The 26,486-nt window shown below is 46.6% G+C and overlaps 1 protein-coding gene and 1 pseudogene across 1 annotated transcript in view; one reads left to right on the top strand and one right to left on the bottom strand.

Moving 5' to 3' along the window:
- LOC120838858 (plexin-B1-like) overlaps window positions 1–8,321 on the top strand; it is a 48,505-nt gene extending 40,184 nt beyond the window's left edge. Inside the window, exons 11-13 of the mRNA XM_042292153.1 lie at window positions 1,833–2,090; window positions 6,493–6,648; window positions 8,042–8,321. Coding sequence (XP_042148087.1) covers window positions 1,833–2,090; window positions 6,493–6,648; window positions 8,042–8,272 — 645 coding nt within the window. The 3' untranslated portion in view covers window positions 8,273–8,321. The remainder of the gene's footprint in view (window positions 1–1,832; window positions 2,091–6,492; window positions 6,649–8,041) is intronic.
- A 9,545-nt stretch (window positions 8,322–17,866) lies between these two features.
- Window positions 17,867–26,486, bottom strand: part of LOC115323028 — a 40,583-nt pseudogene continuing 31,963 nt past the window's right edge.

The raw sequence follows: 26,486 nt of genomic DNA, 5'->3' as shown, positions 1-26,486 counted from the left end.
TCGCCCCTAAAACAATTTTTCTTTAAATCAGTATTGTGCACATTGTCTCTGTACAGTTGAGCAGAACATACAGTACCCCGAAGTCGTTCTAGTATATCTTAAATTTAATTCTTTATTGGGAAATTGAAAGCAGGATACTGGCGCTATAAAATTGAGGCAAGCACTGAGACGTATAAGCATTTTCCCTACAGTGTTCATCAGTTTATGTGTGGATGAACTCATTGTTTTTTAACGAACGCAATTCCAGACAGCGTCACCGCCTTTTTGTTGCTTCAGAAACACGAGGGGAAGGGCTTCAATCAGGTCGTTTTTCTTTCCATCTCAGCCTCGTCCAGCATTGAAGGTCGAACCCATCTTCGGAGAGTTTCATGACACTGGACCTTTCCGGACTCTACAAAATTTGTTCTTGTAACAGATATTGCGATATCTCCACAATTGTTTCGCAGCAATAAGGGAGCCCAATTAAGATAGATAAGATTAAACCGCATAATGAAGAATCTGCACTTTTCGGGATGAGTAATATTCCACACACGACGACGCGTGCTCCACGACCGGTAATGGCTATACGCTGTGAGATATTGCTAACTACCAACACTGGTACCGAAAGAGTAACCAAAGGGTTGTCTCAACAACGGCGATATCTCAAAGGAGACGTGAAACCTAGTACCGCGGTCCCCTCATGTCCGCGGCAATATAGACGACGTTTATGGCTACATTACTGCGGGTCGGTTCGATTAATTACCTCCGTCGGTGCCAATGATCGACTATACCTTGTCTCACTCTCGAATATAGCGGAAGAGAAGGCACACACGTACCACAGTAAGGACAAAGTCCAAGAGCATTTATTACAACACTCTTCTAAATGAACTACCATGTCCCCATCCAAAATGCCCCCCGCGCCGGCAAGGTAAGAAAAGGTCCTTACCTGCCAGACGCCAATACCGGGGAGCCAATACCGGGAAGCATCGGAGAAGTCGCTGACACACGTCCTATCTCTTTCGCGGTCGCCGGACGAGTTCCCCTCCCGAAAGCGGGAAAAGTCGAGGCAAACGCCTCATCGCCTGTCAGCTGTGATTCGCATCCGAGCGGGGGGACGGAAAGAGGTCCCCCCGGCAGAGAGTGACAGGAGAGCCCCCCAAGCCAGGAGGCCCCCCGCCTCAAGAACAGGTCGGATCTTACGGCGAAGGCTGCCGAGCGCTCCGACCCGCCACCGTTATCACAGTCATCAGAGATGGGAGACCGCAGGAATCCCCACAACGCACGACACAAAACTGTTTGTTGCGTCTCGACTAATTTGCGAAAAAAAAAGGGGGGGGGGGGGGGGGGGGGGGTAATGAGTAAGTGATAAAAGCAACATTCGTTCTTTTCTTTTTGTTTTTACGAATTTCCTTGACTGAACTTCCCATACGTTCCGTTCTTTTTCAATCCGTCTCGCGTCGTGGTCGTAGTCGAGGGTCGTAACTGCTAGATTTCCAAGAGCGAGCAACTGAAACCATAAAAATACCTCGCAATGTAATGGCGGACGCCTTCTGGGCAAATGAATTGCTAGTGCGCGTGCGTTACGTTGTCGCGTGAAAAGGGGAAAAGAGGACAGAAAGTCAGAGGCGTTTGCAGACGATCAATGCTCTAGTCGCAGTTTGTATAGACGATTGCAAGCGCAGCGACTGGCCGCCGCCATGTCTCTGCTTGTGCTCGAAAGCCCGTTCCATTGCAAGCTTGCCGAGGCTATGTTCACGCGCACGCTGCACGTGCTTGCACGCATCGGGTGCCAGACGGGGCGTGACCCTAATGGATAGGGCAGTTGGAAACACTCTGCAATGTCTCCTTGCCAGGAGTGCGTGCCGGCGGACGACGGCCACAGCCTGGCGTGTCCCGTGGCCTCGCTGTTCGACTCCTCGGTCATCCCCAAGGACGAGCTGCAGAACCGCAGGGACCCGATCTGGGTGCAGGTGCACTTCCAGATGGACGGGCTCCGACTGCCCGAGAGGGCCGCCGGCATGGAGTTCGCGTACAGGCCCTCGCCCAAGTTCTACCTCTTGCCGCCGGGCGGGCTCGACGTGCGCGACGACGACCCCACCGTACTTATCAGGGTAGGGATTATGATTTCACCGGCTCACCACCCCGCGCAAAGACACCCACAACACCGCCGATACACATCCCCGGCACATCCCTGGAGACCTTGCAGCGAGGGGAATTGTGGGGCTCTCCGGATGTACACTCGTGCAGGCTCGAACGCTTCGCTTATCCTGGTAGCGGCACAATGGATTCTTTCTTATCATTAAGAGCTCGGAAGACACGCAAAAATGAGATCGAACGCAAAAGAAGGTCATCACATGCTCTGTTTTGCTTTTATTTTCGCCTTCTCTGCGTTGTGAAACCTCAACCTCAACTTCGCTTTTTGGATTATTTCACGTGCCGTACATCTGAACGTCACAACGCGTGAAGCAGACGCTGGGATCCTCACATATTTCCGGAAAGGTCTTTGCTGCTACATGACACGCATTTAAAGGGACACAATTGAAGCCTAATGCAATTGACAAGAAGGGGGGGGGGGGGGGGGGGGCAGCCGTCTAACTTTTCTCGTGACTGTTCAAACTGCATGGAAGCGAAGCAGCTTGTCAGTTAGTCGCCAGCTGCCAGCTTGGCAGATGCAATTTTGGTTAGTTTCGGTAACACTGTAGCTTACTTGTTACAACTGGATTTCAGGAGCTGCGTCACTGCTAAGCCATATTTATTAATATTATTGCGACAGGATTAACGATCCGATGGAGCGAAGCCGGCGTTTTCCGTAACCGTTTTCTGTAGCCGTCTGTAGCAGAAAAACGGCACCTAAATTCCTATCCCCAATAAAACACAAAGAAAACCTCAGCAACGCAGATGCCTCGTCGCGGAAGCCTTCGTGAAGCCGGAAGGGTTCGCCGCGCCTGAGCAGTGAGAGAGCGCGATGTCGCCCCCGGAGCGCCGTGTGCTAAAGGAAAACGGGGCGCGCTGATTGTAGGAATGCTTTGGCATTCCTACACGTAAGCAGTCTTAAGCGTCTCTGCCAAACTTTGTGCAACAATTGATACCACGTTTCTTTTTCTTTTTTTTTTTTCCATATCACACTTGCAGTCACTGACATCATTAGATACGCAGGCTATGACGAATTCCGAGCCTCTTATTACCTCTCCTTCGCTAAGGACGTTTTGATAATAAGTGAAAAGAATGCAAGAAAAAAGAAATAACAAAGCAAAAAGAAAAAGTTCTGGCAAAGCTGCTGAGCAATTGCGTTGCATACATGACACGTTCTGGCATCACAAACGTTAAGCGATACTCTGAGTTTCCTTGCGCAAGACGCCTACGTCCATTGCGCTATGCGCTATTCGTCTGATAGTGTAACGCGTACCATGCGTACACTTGATAGTGTTTTCTAGAATGAGGCGATACTGCCGCTAATCGGGCTGATAACTCCGGCTATCTTCTTGCGCCTTCCATGCTCTCGAGCTCCTCTTCCTCGGTGTGCACAGGTGGTAGAGCTCCTCCTCGCCCACCCCTTAGGTCACGTGACCTCCCCGTTACCCAATCTGCGTCGAGCACCTCATTCCTCGTCTTCCACCCGTACACCAACCAGTGTCGAGTCTCGCGGCCACGCTTTTATCTGGGCTGCACGAAATGCCGATCGCCTGGCCAAATAATGTCTAGCGTTAAAGGGGCCCTGACACCCCAAAGGTCGTATTTATTTTCATTGTCTAAAACGATGCAAGTTGCAGTCATAGACCAGAGCTGGCCAAATTACTCATATTTTGTAATTAAATTACATTACTAATTACTTTGCTGAAATTTGCTGAAATGTAATTAAATTACATTACAAATTACCACAGCCAGAAAGTAATTAATTACCATTACAAATTACTTTTAAAAGTAATGACATTACTTTCGCATTACTTTTGTATACTTTTAAATATAAAGGAGCTATTGATAACTTCCTTTTACAGATAACTTTATTTACATTATTTACACAGTTCATGGCACACAGCTAGAACTCTCTGTTGCATGTTTACAGATGGACAGAGGAACGCACGCGACTGACCCGTTTCCCACCCCAACCCGGACAACTATTTTTGGAGATGACTGAGGACCCTACGCGGATTATCTTTGGGAGGGGGGGAGAACAATTGTCATTGTTCGCAAAATCGCGTCGAGGGCCGTTCCACCAGGGGCCTTAGTTCGACCTACTTCCCCTCCCTCGTTTCCCGAGAATGTCGAGCAGAAAAGCTCGAATGGAAGGCACTTACCAGCCCTATTTCTCACAGTGAAAGATAACAGAGAGAGGGTACGCAGTATGCATCAGAAAACGTAAGCGGAAACTTTCAAGAGGGGCCAGAAAACGTCGAATGCAAAACCGAAAAACATAGGTAGAGAATCGCGCTGAGCGGGTTTTCAGAGTTCAAGAGAGTGGCAGAAAATGTCTAGCTGATAGCGGGCGCGAGAGTCGCACCAGCCGCATTAGCATCAGCAACATAGCGGCGGCCAAAGAGCGTTTTTCGGAAAGGTGTAGAGGAAAAAGAAAAAGTAAAATAAAAAGAAAAGCGCACTTGTGTATTGTGGACACAAAAAATATGCCTGGTGCGAAAAAGTAATTAGGTAATTTAATTACAATTACCGTCGCTGGAGTAATTCATTACATTACTAAATTACCTGCTACAAAAAGTAATGAATTACATTACTAATTACTGGAACAAGTAATTAAATTACTGTAATTTCATTACAGTAATTGCATTACTGCCAGCTCTGTCATAGACACGCAAAAAAAAAAACGCATCGCGAAAAAAATTTTTCCCGCGCGCGCGCGCGCCTTTTTATTTTTGGCGTTTGATTTTCCCGCCTCTCGCCTCCTCGCTTCTTTTGATCGATGACGTCAAGAATCATGAAATCTAGAAGCTTTGTAGGCGACATCTCTATAACATTTATTTACGGCAATCCTAAAACATTTTTTTAACGCAATGACGAACGCACTACGGCCCTTCTTTTTGAAATACCAAAAATCGGGAGTTCGTTGTGGTGCCGTCTCCTGGATTTGTATCCTCCAACGGAAAACAGGCGACACCGCTCAAAACCGGTCCGCCGCAACGCCGGCGCCCGCTCCTTTTCTCCTCGCTTTGGGTCGCCATGGCAACAGCAGGGAGTGGTGAAAGAAAGTGGACTCTCAGGACTTCGCAATTTTGACGTCAAGGCACCGGCGCCGATCGCGCGGGAACTTCGAATTCGGCATTTGGAAATTGTTTTTTTACTTCACAAATACTGAATTCCCAAATTTCAAATTTTGAGGGTAATGTCCCGGCATCGTTTTCAATCGTTTCGGATAATAAAAAAAAATATGATTTTGATGTGTCAGTGCCTCTTTATGAACGTGATGATATTAGGCCACGTCCTGCGTTTCCTAAGCTGTCATTGGATAAAGTGACACCTCGCCACTATAATTCATCTCATTGAAAAGACCGAAATTACTAGAATATCAACGTTTACACTCGGTAAGGCACTCACTCAATCAATCATTCCAAATGTTCATTCAAGTATCAGTCACGCGCTGTCTATATAAATAGTAAAAAACAGGGCTTTGTTTGTGTGTGTGTTTTTTTAACTAGCCACACATCACGTACATTTGCGATTTTATGAATACTGCAAATGACTCGAATTTCGCGGGCTCGAATGGTCACGAATGGGTCAAAGCCGGAAAAATTAGAATTATTCGTTGGCTCTAAATTTTGCTAATCGAAAATTAAAACCCACAATGACCGCGAATTGAATGACCATGAATTCCGGCCCAGTACGTAATTTTCTTTCAAATATTTCGAATGTTTTGTTTTAGCTCCTTAGAGCCGATAAATAAAATAACATATGTAATGATCACGTGAGAGCCTTTGCAGGCATGTTTTTTTTTCGTTCTTAGAGTGTTGCTCAAGGAAGCACAGTCTCTCAATGTAGCTTCCGTAAGTGTCAACATTTTTTTCGAATTGTTCGCGGTATCTATATTTCTTTTCGGGAATTACAGGCGATTAGAAAAGTTCGCAAAAATGAGGTCGTCGCAAAAATTGAGTCGTTTACAGTATGCATTCATTTTTCTTTTCTTGAACGGAATGAGCCGAAAATTTCACTTATCACCATTGGCATTGTATATGCAGGGTGTTTCACGTAAAAGTGGCGGTATTAAAAAAAAAAAGGAACTTAGAAAAATTCGGAGGAGACGCTTAAGCCGATTTACGTGTAGGAATGCGAACGCATTCCTACACTTAGCGCAATCCTACAAGCAGCGGGCCACGTCATCCCATTGGCCACGGTGCACCGGCGGTGACATCACGCTGCGCCGCCGCGGAAAACCGCAGTGCATGATGGGGCCCCCTCAATTTTGCCGGCTGCACTACAGTGACGGGCCCCCTCCCCATAGTGAGTGTCTTTCCGAAATGCTCGGTCTTTTTCTATGAGATGGTTCTAACATTTAGCTTTCTTTTCCAGGGCCACAACTTCAAAGTGCTGGAGCACGACGACGAGTTTAGCGTAAAGATAGACGAGGTGGATCAGGCGTGCAAGGTGATAAATATTACGTCGACCACCATTGTGTGCTCCTACAAAGTCCATGAAGAGAGCGAAGACGCCGCCCATACCGTAGATGTAAGTCGCTGTAATCGTTCACCATGACCTTGATCCCTTGTTCCTTCCGCTGAATTTCTCCTAATACCTTTTCCCCCTTTTTAACCCGTCACTGGACTGTGCCTGCCACGTCTCTGCGGTAGAATATGTTTGCACGAATGTCTTGCAAGCCCACTTTTGGGAAGTCCTCCACCCACCTAACTTCTTTAAATACAGACTTGTGTAAAGCGTTGTTGTTATTGTTGTTGTTCTTTTTCTCGCGTTTTGTATAGAGAAAGTAGTACCCGATCCTTGTGCGAGGACACAAAGTGCATACAATATTCACGAGCTGCACCCCAGTAGGAAAAAAGTCTCCCCTTTCTTCTTTAAAAGTAAAAACGACAACAACGAAATAGTTTCGAAATTGGTTGCTTTCCTTTTTCATTTGTACGGCTTGCCGTTTTTGGATGCATGCGACTGTTGCGGATTTGACGACAATGAATGGGTAGAAGAGTGAAAGGAGGATTGGGAGCGCGGGATTGGTCTGTCCTCGTTGCGATGCGCTTGGTTGTATTCATGCAAACCTAGCCTATTACAATTTCGGCCGATGTCTCGCCACTTGTATGCCGTATGTCAAGAACACACTCTCCGAAGCGCCTTCATGTATTTTGGCCCGCGGCGCACTCGAAACACCATTCGCTGGTCTTTCAATCAACTTAACCAGTGAGAAGGGCAAAAGGTGTACCACGTTTGGTCGTGCAGTTTGAGCGACCGAAAGAACGCCACCCTTTCTGGCTCTGAGCGCGCATGCTTCTTGAGCATCACATATTGTCCTTCTCATTGATTGAAATGATGGAAAGATTAGTGATCGGAGCTAGGAGTGCATCGCGGGCCAGTGCACATGCAGGAGCTACTGCTCAGCAAGCTCGACATTTCAATGTCTCGCTTTATGGAAACGGGTTATAGACGCTTTACACACGCGCCAGATTACAGCCGCCATTGCTGATCTTCTTCTTTCTTATGGAGATGCCGAGCGACTGAAACGGGTGTTGACGAGCCTCCAGAAAGGCCAATGCTGGGTAGAAGGATGCAATAAAATTTAAGATGGCCATAACCTGGCCTGCTATGGTAATGATGAATTGAAGAAAATTCAATAAGAGCAAACAAAAACTGAAGGTCAGTTATGGTGGCGCCCATGCACAGCTGCTGCAAAGCGTCTATATGAGTTATATGTAGCGTTTTATTTAATGCTGACACATTGCTCGTGTCTAATTAGGCAGCACGATTGTTGCACGACGAAGTGGCCATGGTTGGGGCTGGTGACGGTGAAGGGTGGTGGACGTGCAAGCCTCTTGATCACCGTGAATGCAGTAAATTCCCTAGCTGTGTGCTCTATTGTCTCCGCGGTTGTTTGCTAAGGCGCCTTCCCTCGCAGGTGGTTATGGGCAACAAGACCTTCAGGCTGGGCACGTTTAAACTCGTCTCGGTCCAGGATTCGTGCCACTTGGGTACCATCGCAGGTGTCGTCATCACCATTATCGTGATCACGCTCATCCTCGACGGGGCCTTCTTCTACTACAAGCGCAGGCCACCGAACAAGAGGACTCCCGAAAAATTCGTCGAGGACGACAACCGCACTGGCGAAAATGGCGGAAGACCTTTATAAACAATCGAACAATCAATCAATTTTATTTCCTTTTTATCTAAAAGGGGAAAGCAGGAAAATAACAAAAAAAAAAAGCAGCATGTCGCTACTTGACAAAGCCCCCCCCCCTCCCTTGCCCCTCCCCCCCCCCCCCCCCGCCTCTTCTCTAAATCCGAAGAAGAAACTGAACAGATGTGTTGATGAACAATTTAAAATATATAAAGACAGGTAATTGAGTCTTTATACAGTACAGTGGTGTCAATTATATACGGTGCAAAGTGTTAAACAACCTAAACATAATTCAGAGTTACACACGCTTCTTCGGAGAGTTTAATAATGAGCACACAACAATGTAGAGTACATTGACTTTCAAAAACATATACGCAACTGTGTTTATACAGTCGAAACGAATGACAACACCAATTCAATGGATCACTCAAATATGCCACGAATTTCCTTTTTGCTTGTGTTTGGCACGGAAATTCCCTTCGCTTCAAGGTTATTCAAAATTCTTAAGAGAGCAAAAGCCAGTTTCTGGTTACCCTAATTGGTTTCGGAGCGCGGTGCGGCCCAGTTTCGAGAACGACGAGTGCTATATGTTGCGTTCCGCGACTCGCTACTCCAAACCTGAAACTGAATTGAAAACGCTCTTAGGGTTGTTTAATTATCTTTTATGACATGAAAAGCCTTTAACTTTACTAATTCATGGTTTTTGAAGTGTCAATCTTTTTAAACAAAGATTTGGTGGAGTGATCATACGCTACATAACATATTTATTCGTATTGCCATCTTTTGCATCCTTTAAAGTCTCTGAACCTTCGTTTTCTTAGTGGTACCCCAAACCTGAAAACAGTAATCGAAATAAGAGAACAGGGCGTGATATATGAGCAGCATTAACGAGGATGGTAAGATATTACGGTATTTATTCCTAATGTTTGTTTTTGATGTTGGTTAGTATCATTTCTTTTTGTTTTAGTAGCGCCAACTCGGTCGAGTACCCCTTTTGGAAGCCAATATGACAAGGGGTAATATTTGAGTTTTTTTTCACAGAAAGCATATAGTCTTATGTGCAAAATACTTTCTAATCCTTTAGAAAATACGGGCAGTACAGACACAGTCCTGTGTTTACCCAGGTTGTTCTTATCCCCTGCCCTGTGGAGCACGGACACCTTGGCCATTTGCATTCTTTTAGGGTCCCCGTCACGAAGGGCGAGGTTCTAAATGTGGGTCAAACAAGGGACGATACAGGCTTTACATGATTTACAGGCTCGATCTGAATGCCATGCACGGCGTTACTTTTACTGTTTCTAAAATTGTTAAATACTGATATCGATTCACTGTCACCAGTGGGGAGAAGAAAAACACTCTGAAATTTTATCGACAAGGTCACAAGCGTTGACAGAGTGAACGTTCAAAAAAGTCAAACGACGTTTTAGTGATTTATACAGCGTAAGGTCGGTCTGCCAGTAGGGGCGACTCTGGTTTACACTGTAGATGAGCAATTTCGCCTTTGCAGTACGACTGCTAACCTGGGATCTTTAACGTGCTCACGCAGTAGTGATACACGACCGCACCTTTCAATAAAGCTGCAGGCCATCGTTGACCAAGAAGCAACCCCGGGCGAAGTCGTCGACCGAGAAGCAACTCCAGGGGTTTTTGGGGTTGGTAAACATTTACCGCCGTTTTCTGCCGGGCTGCGCCACCAAGCTTGCGCCGCTACACAGTATGCTTTCCGGCAAGACGAGCTTAGCAATCGAGCTCACAAGGGATGTAGGCACCACATCGGCATTTGAACAAGTCCGACAGCTCCTTGCGACCAACACCATGCTTTCTCACCCAAAGGAAGGAGCCCACTCTCAGTTGTCACCAAAGCTTCAGTGTTGGTGCGGTGATTCAGCAAAATGTGAACGGACACTGGCAGCCGCTTTCTTTCTCTCGGAAGCTGACACCCACAGAACAGCGATATAGTGCGTTCGGTCGAGAGCTCCTTGAGGTGTATTTGGCACCCTTCGGCTCCCAGGTGAATTCCTTACGTCAACTCCATGCTAAACCTGTCAGGATCCCGTAAGCTTCGCCACCAAACTCCGAGAGGCCACTAAGCAGCTCCGCATCACAGCACCTCGCTTAAGCCGTGGCCAGCCCACTTTCATCAGCGACGAATTGAAGACTGGAACTTGTGTTTTCTTGCGACATGACGCTGTACAAAAGCCTCTCCAACCGCCCTACGACGGCCCGTACAAGGTACTGCGGCGAGGGTCAAAAACAATGACATTGGGCATCCGAGGACTGCAGGAGGTTGCTGCGTCGGATCGTGTGAGGTCGGCTCATTTGGACAGTGGTTCACCAACTACATTTCCAAAGGTTACACGCCAACCAGAAACACCGTCAGCAACAACGCCGATCCCACCAAACCAACTACACCTTCCATTTCCTCCCGGCCGATTTCACCGCGACTCCTTGAATGCAAAACAATCGCATACACGAACACGTTCTGGACGACGTGTATATTTCCCAGCGCGTCTAGGCATCGCAGATGTTAAAACACAGGCGGTTAACCGTCGCTGTTCATCTCCCACACGATTCCATCAGCAAGTGGCGTAATGGTCATAACATTCGCATTCTTACTAGAGGGGGAGTCTGTGGCGGCGCGTTCCCTTTACCAAAAGAACATTCTCCGAAGTCCCTGCATGCCTCAGAAATCGGCAACGTGAAGTCGAGGTAAAGGAGAGGCTCGGGGGATGCGCGAGGATCGAAACAACAAGCAGAAAAGCGCGAGACATTAACTGCAATCCCTGCTGTCCGACTGACGTCCACGTTTTCTGTTCGTTTAGATGGGTTTGGTTTTAAGGAAATTATATAGCAACCCTCCTGCCTCTCTGGGTTATTTACCCGTCGCGCACGCGAGCCCAATTGGAACGCAAAAACCGAAGGAACAAAAATGGTTGCATCACGTCTCATTCCTTGCTCCTATCTTCACTTTACAGCATCTGTGGAAGCACTTTAACTCAGCCGAAGCCACTTCCTCCCACAGCTTTAAAAGCGCAAAATCCAGATGATGAATTTCAGATTGCAGCTGATATGACTGGTTCGATATTCGCAGAAAATTCATACCATGATAGCGAAAAACAAACGCTTAAGGAAGACGCTAAATAAACGTCTTTGAGTATCTCGAAACTATGGCACACATTCAACGCAACCACGAGCGAGGGTTTCAGGCGCTCATACAGTTTCAGCTCTATTCCAGACATGCAACATGCGCAGTATATTCACCGACTTTTCTCATTTTCATCGAGCGGCTGGAAGTGCTCGACAGAATTGTGCTCATTACTTGAAAAATGTAATGGATTACAATTACAAATTACCGAGCCTGAGATTTAATGGATTACCGTTACAGATGACTCTCGCTGAAAAGTAACGGATTACTTTACTCGGTACGTTACGAATTACTTTCCCGTTACTTTTTCCGTACAGTCATCCAGAAAACAATAGAAACAATTACGATATTTTTTTCAAAATTGTCCTGCAACATTACTTTTCATTTCTCATACGCCCGTATTATGGTAGTCCTTGTAAAAATAAAATATCGTATTTAAAGGGGCGATGCAACGAGTTTTGTGTTTTGCGGAAATACCGCTTAGAGCGGATCCCTGGCGTTAATGACCTGTGAAATACCCATTCGTTTTTCACCACACGCAATCGAAGTCGCAGAAAAAAAATAAAGAAAAACAAGCAGAGTTCACCCCCTCAACTCGCTGCCAGAACGAGTGGCCACGTGATCTGGAGCCGATTATATGCCGCCAATGTTGATCATAGCCATGCGCTGGGGTTGGCAAGGCACAGGACACGCGCTTTGTTCCAGACATTGTTATGGTTCGGCTGTTGTCGTCATTGCAGCGATTGGACACGGGACACTACCCGAATGCTTCTCAGGCTATAAATTATCACGAGCCCAAATCGAGTGCCGACGCAATGCTCGGGTCCAATCTATGAGCCGCATTCAAATATCGTCACTGGGCGGGACTGCTACCGCCCAGCTACGTTTTCAGGTTTTGCGAAGGAGAGATTGAAAAAAAAAAAAACGCTCGGTTTTGTTCTCGAAATTACAGTCTAACAAGGGAGTTTCTTGGTCACTGGCAGTCTTGTACACGTTACTAAAAAAAAGTAATCGATTACAATTACTATTACTCTTGGCTAAAAAGTATTCGATTAGATTACTTGATTACTCGACGGCAAAAGTAATTGGACATTACCTAAAGAAGTAATCGTTACTTTTTTTATTACTTTATTGTATGAAGACACATCTTTAGCGCTCATAGCAATGTACTTCTTCCAACCTATATTTCACATTTGCACAAGTATTGAAGAAGAAAAACTGGCTCCCTCTTCGTGGTCGTTGCACCTTCACAATGAGGACACGAGCATAGAATTCGTTTGAAGACGTTTAATGATTTGGGCTTTCGCCAGTGTGTGTGTGTGTGTGGGGCGTAGGGGGGGGGGGGGGGGGGGGGGGCGGGAGAACGGAGGGGGTTCTAGATCTTATTAAGCTTGAGCAAGGGTTGTCGCTCAAAGTTTGCGTCGCTCATTTTTTTATTTACATGTGGATGAGCTCACATGTTATACAAAAGAGCAGCATCTCCAGGATATTAAACGGATCATGTGTAGTATCCATTAGCGGAAGAGATCGCCCCGACCACTTCTCAACTCGAAACATTGCTTGTCACAAAGATTATGTAGGGGAAATGGGGAAATATTTCAACTGCCTTTGTTATATTTTGCATCCGCTTTAGGCATTCTTCAGTTCTGGTTCTCCTACGGGCTGCGAGTAGGTACCCTACGCAGGATTTATGTGTGTGTGTGCGTGAGTTTGAACGAAGGACTCACAAATCTACATTCTGCTTCCTCAAACTTCGCCCTGAATGGCCTTTGTCACGCACTGTGGCTTCCCTGGGGCTTTCCACTCCCAGTCCCAGCTCAAAAAAAAAAAAAAAAACGGACATTCCACAGAAACTGTACATAAAAAGAGATTGACCTCGTTTCCTACAGCTCCGCAAAAATCTTTCTTCTTTTCCGTTCGAAAAAAATTTTTTTTTTATTTTTGTCACTCCACAGACAAAAGAGAATATTCGACCCCCTCGTTCGAGGCTACATCGTCTGTTACGCGAGTTGTGAACCCGCGAATCGAGAGGGTACGGACCCGCGTTTGATGTCTGTGGAGGTGGCGGGAAACGTTGAAGAAGTTGGAAAGGGTGAAACGGTGTAAAAGATGAAAACAAATAGACGCGAAGATTTTTCTCCTGCACGGGAGAAGAAGAAAAACACGATGGAAGGCGACGGAGACCTACACGGCGTTGTCTTATTTGATCTTTGTCTGTCGTATATTTGTACATGCGTTGCCCGTTTTTCTAGTGGTTCTAGTGAACGGTCGTACAAAAAATCGTGTTTCAATTTCGGCTATTCTCCCCTTCCCAGATGGTTTCTATTTTGTTGAACTTGCTCTCTTTAAGCTGCTGAATGTTCTGCTCGTACTGCTCCAGTTACTGTATTCTGCTTATATTTTTAAAAAGCGACAAGTAATTAAAGTAATCGATTAACAATATTTTCCATCAAAATTGCATTACAAATTACCTCCGAAAGAAAGTAACGTGGCAGTTACAACATTACTTGAAAAAGTAACGGATTACAAGTATTTTTTCTGGTTCTTTCCGAGGAAAGTACACCTCCTGACTTCAAAGTACCTTCCCCAAATTTGGTCTTGCTAAATTTGCATTACAATTTGATGCATTGCGAACTCTGAAGAAGTAGTGGAAGGAATACTTTAGTCTCACCAGAAAAGCAAGCAGACGACGCATCGCCAGTTTTGCAGCCCTCTTGGGTGCAAGCCAGTGCAAGTGGTGTCGAATTGAGATGTCAGAGGAAGAGAGGAGGGGGCGGAGGATGAGGAAGACTCTGGGAGGCTTCCTCATCCCCCCCCCCCCTCCTCATGTCTTTCGCGTTCCGAGTACCTTCCTCATCCCCCTCCCCCCTCTTCCCCCTCGCGCCTCCCCCCCCCCCCCCCCCCTTGCTCGCGTCTTTCGCTTTCGGAGTACTATACGCAGATTCCTGAGGCACAGTATAAAAATGCGCCAACCTCTGACAACAACAGAAAAGCGTATCGCCATCTGAAAACGCTTATCGTCTTTCGAGACGTTATAGGTTGATTTCTGCGAGTGAAGTAATGGCGACTATAGGGAGCATTTACAGGACGCCATGTTTGTGGTTGCCCTGTAGAGCGCATGCTCAAAGCGAGCTCACATTAATAGGCTGTTAAGACCGGCAATCTTGATGGTGCGGAATGCACGTTGCCAAAGAACTGCGGAAGCTCGCCGTCAGCACGCGCTCAGCAGTCGCGCACACAGCTATGGCCGCCAGTGAATACTTCCTATAAGACCTATTCAAATAGGTGTGGGTTATAAGTCAATCGCGTTAAATAGTTCGTCAGCGTGAGTAAAAAAAAAAAGGCTGGAGGTACGCCCAAGCACTTCTTATGAGTTGTGAATGCGAAAGCATGCCTGCCGTACTTCCGCTCCCTTATTTCGTCTGCGGCGTATTGGCGTGGACGGCCGAGCGCGCACTCTCCTCGCCGCGCTCATCTCGCCGCTGCCTCGCTCGGCAGAGAGGACGCTTCATTTTACCGGCGCGCTGGCGGCGCCGACACACAGCGCCATGGGGTGGCGGTCGTTGAAACCGACGCGCAGCGGCTTGAGTGTGCCCTCGTTCCTTGAAACTATGACGCTCGCCAGCCGTTGGGACGGAGGCCGAAATTTCAGCTTCACTGCGCTCCATTAGGAGCGGGGAAACTAGCTGCCGTTTGGCTATGCTTTTCGCGCGGTTTAAAAAGGCTGGGAGACATCAGATCGCGGCTTCACTTGGAGAAAAGAGTTTAGGCACCGTTGGGTGCGGCTCTAAAGGTGATGATGTCGGCTCGCTCCATTGGACAGTTAATGCTTTCGAATTAATAGCTACTCTGTGGCCACTTTATCCTATATTCGCCGCATTTCAGAAAAAAAATCTGATGCACCCCCACTACCCCTGTGGCAATGCATATCAGATAAAAAAAAATACATAGCGAAATGAAAGGGCATGATGAAAGACGGCTTTAAAAAGGTACTTTTACCTAAATTGAAAAGTAATTGTATTTATAGCATTTTACCTCAAATATTTTTAAGAATAAAAAAGGACACGAAGAGAATTGTCAACTTCGTGTCCTTCTCTTCAGCAATAAATACTCCAAGTGCATTGCACCGGTGTACTTACTATTTTACTTAAAGTACATGAGAGCTCTCATTTACTTTGTGCTTTACTCCAAGTACCTTTCAGATATACTTTACCCAACACTATTTTCATCGCAGTTCGCATGCCGTTCCGCCAGGCTAAAGTAGACAAAAACCCCGTTGCGTTGACACACGCGTCGAGAAGGTCGACGTTACCATGCCGAAGGAACCGATCAAACAGCGTTTAAAACGCAACGTCATGGTGTTTGCCGAGTTTCTGTACGCCTTGAACCAATCATGTGCACCGAAGGCCCAGTTACTTGCGCTTTTAATTTATGTGTGCATGGTTGTGTGCGTTCGTGCCTTGGACTTCGCTCGGACATGTGACGAAACAAAGTATAGTCCAAGAGCAATCCGGGAGGTGGAAACTATGCCACTGGAAAGTTCTGCAGCTAGTGTATCCGTGCTCAAGTAAATAAATTATGTTTCCATCATCATCATTATAAGCCGAATTTATAGAAAGAGTATATTAGCCCCGAGAAGTTCGCGTGGCGCCCCCTTACGGCGAACCGGGGTGACGTCACGGCGAGGAGAGAATTTTTCCCCGACTCGGCACGCTCGCCATGTGGAGACTGTGACGACGGTAGCTGACGGCGCGCTCGTTTCTATTTATTTTTTTTGGCGTGTTTTTCGTAGGAAGTGGAAATTTTTATATGTGCCTTTATTGAGGTATGACCTCTAGCAACAGGCGAAACTATAACAAACGTTTTAAGCATGGTTGACAGGGCAGGCAACGCATTAATCGCAGCTGGTATATGAAAATAAAGATATATGGCCACAATTGCAGGACCATCACTATAGATTTACATCTCGCACAATTAATGCTGCTGATGGTCTGAATGAATTGGCAGGTTATGTATATTATTTTTTTTTATCTCTGTTTTTAAACAAGATCGCCGAAACAGAAAAGCTGCATGCTGTTCGACCAACATGTTAAATACAGCCTGTGCCATGAAGAGAGAATTACAAGTAAGACAGCCCAAGCGCAGGGGCAAAGTAAAAAAAAAAAATCAAAGAACATTTATGATATACATTGCTCGTATTTGAACTTTGCTGGATTCGGATAGTATTTCAATGGACTACACGGGTGGTATCTGTGGACTTGTTTATATCAACCCTCAAGTAATGCATAACAAACGTAAGCGAAGGTGTCTAGCTAGTTATTAGCCCCTTAAGCCCTAAAATTGAAATTTTACTTAAATCGAATTGTCCTGAAGCTAAAATACCTGAAGCTTTTCTCCCGCAGACTGTCGCCCTTCACAGGTTCCACATTTTCTGCTGATAGTGCTGCATCTACCACTGGACAGACGTTCGAATGCTTGGTTTTACTCCTGTTTTCCTCTGATGTCAGAGAGTCCAGCTCTCGGGAGTTTGGAGGCTGAGGAAGCTTTTGGGGACCTGCAGCAGTGTCCCTTTTAATTGGAAATGACAATTCAGACTAAACGGTGTATTTTCGGAATACCCAAGGCTGGAATAAAGAATGCCAGGAAAAAGTATAAACATTCCATATTACGGCACTATTGCCGTGCATAGTTTGGCCAATACATATGCAGACAACTGGGGGCAATTCGGCCGTTTTTGCTGCTACCATACAAACTAATTTCCAGTAATTGTGCAGCTTCTAAGAAATAAGCCTGCATCCGTGTGTAAACTATATAATTAATTCACGAAGAAGCTACATTTATTTAAAACAACCCTGTTCCAAAAGCACTTTCAAGATCATCAGACGCAGGGCCTTTAAAACATCTGCGAACCAGCGCATGCAGAGTGGCAGCGCAGAGGGTCGCGAGCTAATTTGCCGACCACCCAAAGGCCCATGATATAAATGCCACTTCAAATGCCTTGAAAGCGGGATGTAATATCGTCTTAAATCATGAACGTGCAAGGAACAGAATTCCAGCGTCTGAAACACTCGCGCCACCGCTTCACCGACCCCTCGCAAGATTGCCTTGTGTCGTGTGGACGGACGCGGAGGTTCATCGGCGGAATTGCCTCCACCGATAGCTTTCGGGATTTCTAACCCAATTTTAAAGTTAAAATGGACAAGCAGGCTTATAAAATGTACGGAAGCACGTCAATATCGGCCTAACTCAACGTCCTGTACACCGGGTAAACGAAGTCCAGCTCCTCGAAGAGCTTGCGGCACACAACGCCAAACCAGGAAACCGGTGCTGGGAGGCGAGCCGATGCGAGATCGCGGAGCGGAGTACTCGCCCTGACGTCACGGTACACCTCACCCAATCCGGGCGCGGCGACCGCAGCGACGTTTGTGTTCGCTCTCGGGGCTAATATAGCAGAAAGAGCACCCAAACACTGTAACCTGTCCTTGTACTGGGGATCCGACCAATAAAGCGGCATTCTTTGAAGCGAACCTTTTTGTATTGGCAAGCATTGTATCCGAAATTCTACAAATCCAATGAGCATGTATGACTATAAGAAGAGCAGGCGACTTCTTCGCATAATATGCTGACTTTGCACAACCAGTTTTCCAGCCGTAAAAGATACCACTTCTTTTTATGACGTATTTTTTTGTAGAGTTCCTTCATCTTCGGGCATTTTCGCCGTTGAGGTTGTCGTACTCGGTAAATATCCGGGAGTCCTCTCGTTCGGTTGCCTCCGCTTGTAGTAGAAGAAGGCCCCGACGACGATGAGTGTGATGACGAAGACGGCGATGATGACCCCCGCGATGGTGCCCGTGTGGCTGGACGCCTGGCCCGACTCCGAGACGAGCTTGAGTGTGCCCAGCCTGAAGGTCTCGTTGCCCATAACCACCTGCGAGGGAAGGCGCCTTAGCAAAGAACCGCGGAGACACTTTAGACCTCACAGCTCAATCAACGGCTATGGAATTCACTCTATTCTGGTTGATAAAGAGGCTTGACTGTACACATTCCTGTATCGTCACCATCCCCCACCATGCCCACTTCGTCGTGCACCAATCGTGCTGCCTAATTAGACACGAGCAATGTGTCAGCATTAAATAATCCGCTATATATACAACTCATATAATTCGTCTGCATAAAGAGAGAGTATTGAAATGTTGCGCTGGGTGAGCAGTAGCTCCTGCATGTGTACTGGCCTGCGATGCACTCGTGACTCCGATCACTGATTTTTCCATCACTTCAACCAATGAGAAGGACAATATGTGATGCTCAAGAAGCATGCGCGCTCCGAGGCAGAAAGGGTGGCGCCTTTCCGGCGCTGAAACTGCACGACCAAGCGCGGTACACCTTTTGCCCTTCTTATTGGTTAAGCTGATTGAAAAACCAGCGATTGGTATTCCGAGTGCACCGCCGGCCAGAATAGATGCAGGCGCTTCTGAGAGTGTGTTCTTGACATACGGCATACAAGTTGGCGAGACATCGCCCTAAATTGTGATAGGCTGGGTTTACATGAACACGACCAAGCGCATCGCAACGAGGACAGACCAATCACGCGCGCCAATCCTCCTTTCCCTCTTCTACCCATTCATTGTCGTCAAATCCGCAACAGTCGCATGCATGCAAAAGCGGCCGGCAACGAGTTTTGAAACTATTCTGTTGTTGTCGTTTTTACTTTTAAATTAGAGAGGGAAAAACGTTGCTACTGGCGTGGAGCTCGTGAATATTGTATGTACTTTGTGTCCTCGCACCGGGAGGGGGTAATTGTTTATACAGAATGCGAGAAAAAGGAGGTAAAAAACGATATAGACAAGTTGTATTTAAAGAGGTCAGGTGGGTGGAGGACTTCCATGAATGGGGCTTGCAACAGATTCGTGCTAACATATTCTACCGCAGAGACGTGGTAGCTGCACTCTAAACAAAGCCCGTGCGTCTACTTTTTTGCGCAACACTCGGAGAGTCAATCACCGTAACTTACGGAGGCAGCTCACCGAATGACGATGCCGAAACATCTGTTTAGACCAAAAAACGCAGACTAAGTTGTGACATTAAGCAATGCAAGCGTGACGTTTTGCATTGCTTAATGTCACAGCTCATACGACGTTTTTTGGCCTAAAGATATGTTTCAGCATCGTCATTCGCTGAGCTGCCTCCGTAAGTTGCAGTGATTGGCTCTCCGAGTGTTGTGCGGGAAAGTAGACGCACGGACATTTTTTAGAGAGGAACAGCCAGGCGACATATTAAAAGAGGGGGAAAGCCATTAGGAGAAATTCAGCAAAAGGAACAAGGAATCAACGTCACGGAGAAAGATGAAAGCGACTTACATCTACGGTATGCGCGGCGTCTTCGCTCTCTTCATAGATGTTGTAGACGCACACAATGGTGGTCGACGTCATATTTATCACTTTGCACGCGTGATTCACGTCGTCTATCTTCACGCTAAACTGGTCGTCGTACTCCAGCACCTCGAAGTTGTGGCCCTGGGAAAGAAAGCTTTACGTTCGAACCACCTCATAGAACAAGACCGAGCGCTTCGGTCTTTTTATATCTCATTATATCTCATTAAGAAAACGGCGTAATATTGCGGAATACTAACACCAAGCGTAGTGTATATAGGCTGTTCCACGTAAGAATGAGAGCGTTTAAATAAAAGGGAAACTTGACATAAATACACGATTTTTTCGGAGTTACGCTGCGCACGGTGGTGGACATATTGACCCAAGTATAAAGTGTTAATTAGATAATTAATTAGCAAAAAATCACTAATTATAATTTTGGTATTCTGGTTTAGCGAGCATGTTTTAATTAGGGATTTGCAACACGTCGTTTACTGACGCTAAAGCAGCTGAGAGATCTCAGAGGAAAAAAACCTAACACGCCACGTCGGTTTCATGCGTGGAGAATTTCGCCAATCACGGCAGCGAGAAGTCGAAACTAACTCGGGAAAAGCGCGCCAGGAGCGGAAACGATTGTGTTGCCCAAGAGAGAGGAGAACTGTGACGTGTGGTGTCGCGTAACTTGCTGTGAACACGTGACGGAAAGCTTTGGCCAACGTTATTAGATTAGCTCAGGTACGGAACTGCTCATTGACGCTGCTCATAGACGCTACAGCGACGTGGTATCAATTGTTGCACAAAGTTCGGCAGAGACGCTTAAGACTGCTTGCGTGTAGGAATGCCGAAGCATTCTTACAAGCAGCTCGCCACGTCTTCCTTCAGCACACGGCGCTCCGGGGGCGACATTACGCTCCCCCACTGCGCATGCGCGGCGAACCCTGCCGGCTTCAAGAAGGCTTCCGTGGCGAGGCATCTGCGTCGCCGTGCTTTTCTTTGTGTTTTATGAGTGACGGGAATTCAGGTGCCGTTTGTCTACTACAGACAGTTACAGACAACGCCGGCTTCGCTCCCTGGGACAGTTAGCGCCTTTGCATATGGCTTCGCAGTTACGCAGCTCCTGAAATTCGGTTATAACGTGTAAGCTACAGTGTTACTGAAACTTACCAAAATTGCATCCATCACGCTGCTAGCTCGCGGCTAACGGACAAGCCGCTTCACTTCCATGCAGCTTGAACACTCTCCAAAATATTTTGTTGGCTTCCCCCCCCCCCCCCCCCCCCGCGTTCTTCTTAAATGCATGGGCTTTCAATTGAGTCCCTTCGAACGCGTGTCAGTTAGCAGCAATAGGCTATTCCATAAATGTGTGGTGACCGCGTCTGCCTCACGCGTTGTGACGTTCAGTTGTACGGCACGTGAAGTTATCCAAAAAGCGAAGATGAAGCTGAGGTAATGTCGAGGGTTGGGCTAGTTGGTATTCGTTGATCATAATGTAAAGACATCGCAAACAAACACCGACGAATGAGAAGAAACACGCAGACGGGGCAAGCGCTGTCCCGTCTGCGTGTTTCTTCTCCTTCGTCCGTGTTTGTTTGCGCTGTTTTTACATTATGATGAATGAAGCTGAGGTTTCACAACGCAGAGAAGGCGAAAGGAAAGCAAAACTATCTAATGACCTTATTTTCCGTTCGATCTCATTTTTGGGTGTCTTCCGAGCTCCTAACGATAAGAAAAAATCCATCGTGCCGCTACCAAGATATGCGAAGCGTTCGAGCCGGCACGTGCGTATACACCCGGAGAGCCCCACAATTCCCCTCGCTGCAAGGTCTCCAGGGATGTGCCGGGGATGTGTATCGGCAGAGTTGCGGGTGTCTTTGCGCGGCGTGATGAGCCGGTGAAATCATAATCCCTACCCTGATGAGTACGGTGGGGTCGTCGGCGCGCACGTTGAGCCCGCCAGGCGGGAAGGAGTCGAACTTGGGCGGGGGCCTGTACGCGAACTTCATGCCGGCGGCCCTCTCGGGCAGTCGGAGCCCGTCCATCTGGAAGTGCACCTGCACCCAGATCGGGTCCTTGCGGTTCTGCAGCTCGTCCCTGGGGATGACCGAGGAGTCGAACAGCGAGGCCACGGGACACGCCAGGCTGTGGCCGTCGTCCGCCGGCACGCACTCCTGGCAAGGAGAGATTGCAGAGTGTTTCCAACTGCCCTATCCATTGGAGTCACGCCCCGCCTGGTACCCCATGCGTGCAAGCAGGTGCAGCGTGAGCGTAAACATAGCCTCGGCAAGCTTGCAATGGAACGGGCTTTCGAGCACAAGCAGAGACATGGCGGCGGCCAGTCGCCGTGCAAGCTGGGACGAGAGCGTTGATCGCCTGCAACCGTCTCCGACTTTCTGCCCTCTTTTCCCCTTTTCACGCGAGAACGTAACGCACGCGCACTAGCAATTCACTTGCCCAAAAGGCGTCCGCCATTAAATTGCAAGGTATTTCTAAGGTTTCATTTGCTGCCTCGGAAATCTAGCAGTTACGGCCCTTGCCCGCGACCACGACGCGAGACGGATTAAAAAGGACGGGTATGTATGGGAAGTTCGGTCAAGGAAATTCGTTGAAAAAGAAGAAAGGAAAGAATCTTGTTCTTAATATTCATTTATTACTCCCCCCGCCCCCCCCCCCCCCTCGTCAGTTAGACGAGACGCAACAAAATGTTTTGTTTCGTGCGTATAGCCATTACCGGTCGCGGTGCATGACGTCGTGCGTGTAGCGTTACTCATCATGAAAAGTGCATTACCTTCATTATACAGTTTAACCTTGACTATCTTAATTGGGTTTTCTTATTGCATTGATCACGTCCTAACGAAAACAATCAATTTAAGATATACTAGAGCAAAAAACAACTTCGGGGTACTGTATGTTCTGCTCAACTGTAGAGAGACAATGTACACAATTCTGATTTGAAGAAAATTGCTGTTCATCGCGGGACTGATTGGTCAGTAGGTGGGCACGAAAACAGACCTGCTAGTACTAGTGCAGACGCGACGATTTATATGCGATTGATCGAAGTCACTGAACGGCACATATGAAGGACATTTACAAGCAGAAATATATGGACTTTTTGTCTGTTTGTTTGTTAATAAAGGGCACGGTTGACGAACCTTGGAGATGTTTTCGTGATGCCTGTAGTCCAGGGATGTGACCCGTGTCACCATGACCGGCTTGGTGACGCTGTCCAAATTCTTTCCCATCACCAGAACTTTAGGCCTCCCTCTGCAACGCGAAAATTCTCTGATGAACGAGACCCAGCTCGAAACACGTCAATATAGCAAAGACAGCCTTTTGGAGGTCTGAACGAGCACTGGGGTTTGAAAAACATGTACTTTTTGAAACATACGAAACTTATTTGCAGTAAATAAGATAGAAATTTATAATTACTACAATGTTCTAGTTATATCGAAGGAGTTGTGTCATGCTTCTATTCTCACGTGGAATTATCAAATTCGATATGTCACATGCTATGGGACCTACGTCTTTAAATGCAACTTGTCTCATAATACATAACGTCAAGCCAGCAAGGCTAGCAGAGTTCTTCGTCATAGTTTCCAAGGAGACACTCCCCCTTTTTCTTGCGTGCCGTCATTTAACAAGAATGTTTTTCGTAACCTCCACCAGGTTGGGAACAATATTGCGAGGGCCTCAGACCATAACAGGCTCGAAGGACATTGCGCGCATTGATTTATTCTCCAGGCTAGATGACTCACATGATACTGTGGTAATTGACATAATATGGTCAAATAAGGAGAGTGATTAAGCAAGTCCGTTGATTCAAACAATCATAATCACATCCGAGGAGAAGAATGGGATTATGGTAAAGAGAAGGAACAGCTCCATAAAATAACACCACAGCGACGCATGTAGACAACCTCTCTGAGGCGTTACATCAGTGTGAACGGTTTCCGTAAACACTGTATATTTGTTTGACATTGCTCACTTGAATGGGGCAGACGCAGGGCGGATTTTGTTAACCACAGGGTTCGGCTTGTAAGAGAAGGTTCCGGTGAGTCCCTCAATGGAAACGTAGGGAACTTCCTGTCCGTCGATCCTCAAGGTCACCCGATGAGTCTCGTCACCTCTGGGATGAGAACCCTTCAGTCGACTCGTGGAACACAGGATGGTCACGTTGGTAACGCTGCAACACACGAAGTCAATGCCACGCTGTTTATGTCTGACTGTTAACAATTTTCCTGCTGAAGAGAGAAATTATTCGTATATCATTTGGTGAATAACGGTATTAGCACTTAGAAAAATTATATAAAGCTTGCATAGATATGTTTATTGGACACATTGATATACAGGCGGTTTGAAGCAAGACTTTAAAAGATACCTATAGTTAGGATGTTTGGCAAAAAATGAACCTTTTCCGGGAACAAACTGCCAGTCATCGCGGACGCTAAGAATTGCACAAACATACCGATTAGCTAAATAATTGGCTAATGTGTACTAATTAGCTTTCTAATGAGCTAAATAAATATATAGCTCCAGTAAAAACTTGTTAAACATAATCGAAAACCACTAAATCAACCAACGTTAGAAAGACATAAGGCAGCTGCAGGCAGTATTTTACGACGCTCCGAAAAAGGGACTCAATTTGGACGCGTTTCTAGGTTTCGGTATCCTAACGGAGCTTTTCCTTGTACATCTCTCCGCCAGCAGTCCTGCTCCTCGGTGTTCGAGAGGCGAAGACACCGCTTTGTCTCTAACGCGAGAACCATGACGCACGTGTTTTGCGCCTCAGCCAACGGGGAGCAGGACCAGTGGCGCAAAGATGCGCTCTGATAGGAAACTGAAACCTAAAAATGCGTCCAAATTGAGCGTTTCTTTTAAACGCCGTAAAAGGTTGCCTCTGCCTTAAACCTTGCTAAAATGACTTGATTTAGTGGTTTTTGATTATGCTTAGCAAGTTTCGAATTGGAACCACATGCTTATTTTCATTGATTAAAAGTTAATTAGTATATATTAGTTAATTACCTAACTAATTAGCGTGCTTTATGCAATTCTTGACGTGCGCCGTGGCTGGCTGTTTGTTCCCGGGAAAAAGGTTTTTTTTTTCTCAACCATCTAATCTTTAGGGACTTTAGAAAGCCTTTGCTAAAACACCAGGGTATATATTGCATATTAAATCGTGTGTATAACACAGCACATATATGCGCTTTTGACAAGAAAAGACGCACACCAGACGGCCACTGGTCTATGCTGCACCACCAACTATGTACTGCTATCAACAGCAATGCTCCCACTGCCGCCTGGGTCCATCAACTGAGTTGCATTAGCCACTTTGTCCTACCACCAACAATGTTTATACCGATCATAGTGTGTTCGACTACCAGCAATGCTGCGCTACTAGCGGTATCTGCCACGAGCAAGTATGTTGGACTATCCCACATATTTTAACTAACACAAACAATGTTTCTATTAGTGAAACCTACCAAGTTTCAACAGTTTCACTAGCTACGTTTCAATACCAAATGTGTTTCACATCGCTATTTCACAATCAAATACGTTTCACTACTAACCACAGATTTCGTTACCAACCCTGATTGGGTGTCAAAAATGTTTCATTACAAGCCATTTATGCTCCAGTAAAAAGCATGTACCGCTGGCCGACCTTTTCAGTACGACTGTATGTCCCCCTAAGCGGTACACACTTAAAACGAAGTGAGCAACAGCGGATTTGCGGAACATTGAATATAACGAAGGAAAGTTCCTTTCGAAGCTCAGGATTGTATACACCCCTAAAGCATTCCGAGTACAAACTGCTCTGGGATGACAGATGCTCGGTATACTACTCAAAAGGTCACACCGCTTCAGTGGTAAAAGGGGTGGACGTTTTTCTGCCAGTCAGCATAATCACTAGGGCCGGCCGCCACTCGCCCTTCTCACTGACTAAATAAAGAGACGATTAAAGTATGTTTCTGGCATATCTTTATTCATACATTATTTATTAATGATTAGGGCAACATAGGCCTGCACAGATACTGATTGCAAGAGTACCCGTACACAAGGCCATATAAAGAACATGTTAACGACAATGACAACAACAACAACCTTATTTATTCCTTCCGTTTTATATCAAACTGGAGGTCTTGGTATCCAAGAGGAACAAAAGAAACGAATTAAGTTCGTTTGTTCGGTCGTAAAATGTGCACACACATACAACAAATTTACAACCTTAGGTAACGATCCTCGGGGAAGACCCCCAGAGCCCGTTTTATGGAAGGCCTCGTTCGAAGAAACTCCCCAGACCCACCTGTGAATGTGACACGGGTGGCTTCCGACGCTGACTGTCTGCGAAGCGCCACTGTCCAGGTTCGTCCCGCGCAGCGCAATGCTCGTGCCGCCCGCCCTGGGCCCGTAGCTCGGAGATATGCCGCTGAACGTGGACACCTGCAGGCACGAAACGTACTCGGCGTCAGACAAGGAAAGCGAACGCAAACAATAAAACATGCGGTAACGAAAGTTGCAAGTTCACCCAAGTGAAACACTATAGCAGGTATATATATTCTGGAAATTGTCAAACAAGAAAACAATGTCCGCTTCTTCATAGCAGACGCTATTTGTCTCCGACGTACCCGCGGGCTCCTCCAGCTGCAATTTTCCAAAAACCCTCGCGCGTTATCCAAGTAGGTGTCCTCCGTTTCACTCCGGTATCCCCTAGCCGACA

The sequence above is a fragment of the Ixodes scapularis genome, unplaced genomic scaffold (assembly GCF_016920785.2).
Source record: "Ixodes scapularis isolate PalLabHiFi unplaced genomic scaffold, ASM1692078v2 PGA_scaffold2__306_contigs__length_199485367, whole genome shotgun sequence".
Classification (NCBI taxonomy): Eukaryota; Metazoa; Arthropoda; class Arachnida; order Ixodida; family Ixodidae; genus Ixodes; species Ixodes scapularis.
The sequence above is the reverse complement of the archived record's forward strand: the minus strand, read 5'-3'. Positions and strand labels throughout refer to the sequence as shown.